We start from the raw sequence: 6,916 nt of genomic DNA on the forward strand, positions 1-6,916 counted from the left end.
CATAATGTAATGATTAAACAAAATTAAGATGCTACTTTATAAGATAGCAATCTAACAGAAAACCATTTGGAGGAAATACTGTAGTTTTGTAGTTTTGGGGGGGTTTTCTTGAGACAGGGTCTTGCTCTGTCACTCAGGCTAGAGTGCAGTGAAGCAATCATAGCACACTGGAGCCGAAAGTGATCCTTCCAACTCAGCCTCTCGAGTAGCTGGGATCACAAGCATGCACTACCACACCTGGCTAATTTTTTTTTTTTTGGTAGGGCCTCACTATGTTGCCCAGGCTGGCCTCAAACTCCTAAACTCAAGCAATCCTCCCACCTCGGACTTCCCAAGTGTTGGGATTACAGGCATGATCCACTGCGCCTGGCCTATGCAGTTTTTAATCAAGTGAATTTTACAATAAAGATATAAAAGTATAGTCTAATAAATATACTGATTTGTAAAATAAAAGTGAAAAAAGAGTACACTATTAATAAAAGTAACATGTTAATAAAATGCAAACATAAACATTACTTCCCTATTGTTAGACAGGTTTAAAATATTTAAAATGCCAATCTTCCTTACTTACCAGTTGTGCCTTAGCTTGCTCTAGCTCAAGCTCCAGCTTTTTCTGCTGAAGTTCTAACAACTGTTTTTGCTTTGCCAGTAACTGTTGCCTTATTAGTTGTTCTTGTGTAAGATTCTTCTGTATATCAGGAACAATTGGAGGAGTGGAGATGCTAGGGGAACTGACCACTGTACCAGGTGTTGAAGGCTCCTCGGGCTATAAGAAAAGACAATTTGTTAAAGAAAAATATATCAGCTAAAAAGGAAGCTAGGAAGAAAATAAAAATTATCAGCTTAACTCTTCATATTATCCAAATTCCTATCATACAGAAAACTTAGCAGAAATTTAAAACCCAAAATAAATGTTACATAATACCTAAACAAGGTGAATATATTTCTAAATAAAAATTCCAAACATATACATACTATTTTTTTTTTTTTCAAATTGAACCAACTCACTACAGAGTATTCTATTTTGGCTTTCTGGCAGTAAGTTCTGTAGAAGAATTCAAAATGTGATACTTAAAAGTATGTTACTATTCATATTAAAACTTACCGATTTATTTAAAAATTTAGGATTCACATGGATGCTAGACGTATTCACATTGGGGGGCAGAGGTTTAATAGGCCAAGCAGGATCTAATGAATTGACTCTGACATCCAGGGCATAAAGTTTCTTCAAAGGGAATATTTCATCCCATGTGGAACGTAACTTAAATAAACTTTTCCTAGTATTTTCATCCACCTAGAACAACAGAACAATTCTATGGCTTGTTAAGTTACTATAGAATATTTTACAAATATAAGTTACATAAATCTGCTCTACTTCACATATAGAACTGTACTACCCATTGCTAAGTATATACAACAGTAATAATTTATTAAAGGTGCATTTCTCCTTCAAAAAAACAGAATAATTAAAACCATTTTCACCTAGTCTTCATGCAAGCAACCAACCAAGTGAGCCTTTCTATATACAAAACGTTTCCACATCTTAGAGCTTAGTATAATATTCCTAACATTACTCTTTCTCTGGAAAAAAATATATAAAACAACTAGAAAATATAAAACTAAAAAATATAAAACAACTAGAAAAATTGATTACCTGATCGCTTAAATGTTTTAAATTATTTACACAGTAGTACAAAGTTAAAATTAAAGCAAAACTGTCTCAACTAACCAATGCTCAGCAATACTATATGGTTGGGTACATAGGGACAAGATATTGTGGTGTGGAAAGCACTTTAACAACTGAAATTCACAAAATCTTAACCACTGATAAGCCTTAGTTTTAAATAACTTATCTGTTCAGGTTTGTGATGGCGAAAAACTTTTAGAAAATTTGCCATTGCCAGGCACGGTGGCTCACACCTGTAATTCCAACACTTTGAGAGGCCAAGGCAGGTGGATCACCTGAGAGAGTTCAAGACCAGCCTGACCAACATGGTGAAACCCCGTCTTTACTGAAAATACAAAATCAGCCAGGCATGATGGCTCATGCCTGTAATCCCAGCTACTCGGGAGGCTGAGGCAGGAGAATCACTTGAATCCGGGAGGCGGAGGTTACAGTGAGCCGAGATTGCACCATTGCACTCCAGCTTGGGCAACAAGAGTAAAACTCCATTTCAAAAAAAGAAATAGAAAATTCGCCATCAAGAAACCTAGGACTTGGGAAAACTGAGTTAGATTTTCAACATTAGGATAGACAGTAAAGCCTTAACTATATTCATAAGTCTTCAGATAATAATATATTACAAGGTCATTTTAATCAACTGTCATGTTAATGCCCAGTTAGATCAGTAAAGGTATGCTACCAAACACCCAAGTGAATTTGAACATACTGAAACCGAAACCAAGAGGTTGGTTAAGCTTCTCCTTAAGGCTATAGCCTCTGGTTAGCAGTATTCAGCAAATGTCTACAATATTCTATTAACAAGCATTTTAATGCTATCTGATATAGAGCTTTCCAAATTTCTTCTGCATATACTATTTCTTTTCTCTGAGAACTTAAAAACATTTCTCAAATAGCAACTACCTATTTTCTAATAAACATGTAAAATCTAATACTGAATAGTTCTTCCAAAAAAAATTCCAATTCTACAAATCTGACAACTGACACACAGGTGTTCATCTACTAAAATATAACAACTACCACCAAATATTGACGTTAGGAAACAATCTTTAAACCTAAATATCTCATAAGTGCCTTTTTGTTCAATGTGAAAGATATAGACTGACAGGCAGAGAATTACCTCAGCAAATCCCTTGTCTTCCTCAACATAATACTGCTTTAACCAAACCACCATGTTACAAAGTTATGGAAGAAATTTAATCTCTAGATAAGAAAAATAAGCCTAATTTCTGAACACTGAGGTGGGGGGAAAAGTATTTCCAGAATAACCTACAGCAATTAACTGGTCCACCATTCACACATACCAACAACATTCACCTAAAACATACTTGAACAATGTAACAAAAGAGTAAACATTTCCAGAAAACAAAACAAAAAAACACAGAAGTTTCAGGAACCAAACACAGGTTGAGACACTGAGGGATTATGCTTTTTACCCCCCCAAGAGAACAGTCAACATCCTAACACCAGAAATGTAAACGATGAAATTTTAATTACTTTTGACGATTTCAGATCTTTTTGCCTGGTTTATAAGTGATGAAACAGATGTTCAAATGAACAAACTCAATTTTTTTAAAAAGCACAATTCTAAAAGCAAATCCATCTATTCCTAAATGGATAATGTAAACCCCTAGAATCTGTTCTAAAAATCTAACATAAAACATTAACTTCAGCCTTTCTTTGAAATAGTACTAATGATAAATGTCCAAAAGTATAAAACATTTCACCACCCAAGAAAACCCAACACAAAGCAAATATTTATTTAATCAGGAACACATTAAAAAAAAAAAAAAAACGCAAATGTTTCTAAATGCATATGTACCTTTTCAAACACACAAATAAATGTTGCAACTAGATTTTTAGTAAAGGCAGTGAGATACTCTCTTCCAACGTTTTTCACAATAGAATCCATAAGGTACATAACAGGAAGCTTCTCTGAGGAAGGAGCCTGAATAAAAAGAAACTGAGAAGTTTAGTATAATGAATTACCACCAAATAATTATTTAAAAGTGAGTTTTTAAACCTACAATAGACCTCTTTTTGTTGATACTAAATATTTTTGAAGTAATCTTTATGAAACTTAAGTGTTCAGTCAAGTTCTCAACTCTTACAATCCTTAGTTGAGCACAAAAAGCTCAGAATCACCAGGATGAACAACAACTGTAATCCCTAATATACTCATTTAACACTCAATGAAATTTCAAGTTCATGTGGTAAAAAGACCTGTGTTTTCAGTGACAAAAATAAAGAGGAGGCGAGGGAAAATTACTTTATGTAATCCAAGTGTCAGTTTTGTGACCCGTATTAACTTACAATGGTGTGCCTACACTCACTCAAAGCAGTTTTTAGACCTCTTGTAGAAACTAATTTCCATGGGCATATTTCATATGTTCAAGTCTATGAAGCTTTTGTTACCTGTAAAATCACCACGATTACTTCTCTATAACCCAAATGAACAAAAATTAAAAACACTTCACCTAGGAAGTCAATGGCAAAACACTGAAACTTGCACATGAACATGCAGGAAGTTGCAAGTTTGTTACTCAGACAAGAAAAACTGGATGGAGCAGCCGCTGAATCATGTAAATCAGGTTGAACTTGACTCTGGAAACCAGGATTTGTCCTGAAGATTTTCTTCACAGCCTGGACTCTCCGCCGAGATATTTTCCTCTGACATGCACAAACCAGGGGTTATAAATTTGTGCAGAGCCAGCGTGGTGATGCTGATACAGGTGGCCCTTTCCAAAGTAAAGAAATGTTGCCCCAGTTCAACTGCAATGCCTACCCACCACTGGCTTTTAGAAGGTACAGCAAGCTTCCAGAAAGCATCAGCAGGTTCACAGACTTGTTGAGGAGCATTAAGACACACCATAATAGTTTTAACTCTGACTCCAAAGGAGCACCCATGATTTAAAAAAAAAAAAAAAGACAAAACAAAAAAAAAAACTTAGGTTATCCCCATTTACCCACCCCATGTGTATAGGAATCTTAACGCTGAGTAACACTTAACCATAGCTGCCTGAAGCTAGGGTAGGCTCACAGTTCTGGAGTACACAATGCCATCATATATAATAAAACCAATTGCCCATACAAGTGTGTGGAAATGCTCTTGCTTCTGATAACACCTTTACAACCAAAAGTTGGCTAAGGAAAGCTTTGAATAACTTTGTATGAAAAATTTCTTTTAAGGTACTGTCTAATAAAAGGGTTCACCCACTGCATGTGGGTCAACTATATTAAGTACGAACATGTCAAATGGTTTACTGCTGTGTCTTTACCTTACCATATCATGTTTTACACCATTTTAGTCATTATTGTACTTATGAAGATAAACAGGCTCTCTTAAACACCAAAGTCTGTTAAGTAGGCTAATTTTTTATTGTACAAGTGAAGTCCTTATATGTATTATTTTTCGCTACTGCTCTCTCTTGGGAGGAGTCAAATTAAGTGTGAATCCTTTAAGTTTAGTAACGCAGAGAAGCTAAATAAGGACACAAACATTCACCTCCAAAACACAAAACCAGGCCAGTTTGCTACCAAGTAACGGAAATCCCTCCCCTCACCCTCGATCCCAACCCAGATTAAAATAGTTCCCCCAAAGTGACTTTTACATCTTTTCCTCAATCTGGCTTTACAAAAATAACCAGGAAACGTGTGCCCCCAAAATTTCAGCTGTCTTTTACCAGCAAATAGCCCATCTATTTTCATCACTGTGTAGCGATATACAAACACAAGTTTTATGTGGTCACTATATTCAGCATTTAGTTTTCGGTTCTCGAAGGTCTTCCGGATCCATTAAAAACCAGCAAGGAAACTGTTCTTTGAGTGACAACCTGAGCTGCTAAATATAAGGCTCTGTGGAATATTAAATCCCAAGATACGAGGTAATTAGATTTTAAAAATCAATGTTTTTGCCTTAAAAACACAAGTGCTATAAGGCATTTAATGTCAAGTTAAGCCTTCAACAAGGCAAAAACTAAGTTTTCATGTCCAAGATGTTTGTGGTATCAATAAAAAGCATGTTGAGTATGAGGAATGCTTCCTTTTTAAATCTTATACTTAAAAAAAATAGCTGTTTTACATACACTTTCACAGGAAAAAGTGAACGAAAACTTGTATCTTAGCGTCAGACTGAGCATGATAAACTTGTTGAGGCCCTTAAAAAGAAAAAGGAAAAAAACCCTTTCTTTTCGTCCTCTTTAAATTATGAAAGGACCACCTGAAACCGTGTATCTTGTGAAGAGGTTTACCCAAAAGAGTGGATGGAACCTAAAGAAGAATGAACCCAAGTCACTTAAAGACTTTTGTTTAAAACACACAACCACGTAGATAAAAATAAGTCTTGGAAACAGATTCTACACCTTACAAAGGTAAATAAAAAAGACAAATACATATTTTATATGTTTTATTCACAAATTTTATAATACCAGTCACACATTTCAAAACCATTTATTAGAGTCAGACCACTCAGTTTTACACTAGACAGAAACCGTCTCTAAACAATATATTGGTGGTTGTTGTTAAAGTGGCCTTTAAAAAGGGGTTCACTCTGCTAAAAGGAGGCTCATCCTGATAACTGCAATCACTAACAACTAGAAAAAACTAAACCGTGAGTACAAGCTTGAAAAATAAAATGTAGCACTGGGACGCTATTAAAACTCATGGTAACTAAGTTTAACAGTAACTTTACTTAAATGACATATCGCTCCCATATGAATCCACAGAAGAGGAGGACTACAGGGAAATATAAGGTGGCAGAGGACCACTTCTGTCAAGGGGTAAAGAAAAACACTCCTTCGCTATCAGGGAAGGGAGAAAAAGAGAAAAGGAAGAGGAGGAGGGACTGAACTTTTCAGAGAAACTACAAGTACTTGTTACCCTCTGGGCCAGTTCTCCACCTACAGGTTGGATAAGATCTCCTCCCCCCACCCAAACCCCACCCTCAACCCCACTTGCCCCTATTTTGGGACAAATTAGACCCTCCAACAGGAGAATAAAAGTTTTATCTAGCCGCCCCCACCCCAAAATGGGGCTGACGGGAGTGAGCAGCTGCCTGGCTGGCAGGGAATGGATTCTCCTCTCTTCCCTTTCGCATCATGTGCTTTTCAGGCGCCATGTTGGGCTCCTAACAGGCGGCTGCTCCACTCGGGGCCAAATCCCTATTCCCACCCACCAACAGCTCGCTCCCAGGTCCCCCTTCACCTCCTTCCAACCCACAGAACACAATTACCAAAA

General features: G+C 36.4%; 1 protein-coding gene across 4 annotated transcripts in view; it reads right to left on the reverse strand.

Annotated features, from left to right (window-relative positions):
- The window catches only part of PCF11 (PCF11 cleavage and polyadenylation factor subunit), a 28,504-nt gene that overhangs the window by 20,656 nt on the left and 932 nt on the right, over positions 1-6,916 (reverse strand). For all 4 annotated transcript variants that reach the window (XM_030794767.1, XM_003254637.3, XM_030794766.1 and 1 more), the window contains exons 2-4: positions 3,504-3,629; positions 1,106-1,294; positions 572-766 (exon numbers count right to left, since the gene is read on the reverse strand). In XM_030794767.1, the coding sequence (XP_030650627.1) occupies positions 572-766; positions 1,106-1,294; positions 3,504-3,629 (510 nt within the window). The remainder of the gene's footprint in view (positions 1-571; positions 767-1,105; positions 1,295-3,503; positions 3,630-6,916) is intronic.

The sequence above is a fragment of the Nomascus leucogenys genome, chromosome 15, assembly GCF_006542625.1.
Source record: "Nomascus leucogenys isolate Asia chromosome 15, Asia_NLE_v1, whole genome shotgun sequence".
Lineage (NCBI taxonomy): Eukaryota > Metazoa > Chordata > Mammalia > Primates > Hylobatidae > Nomascus > Nomascus leucogenys.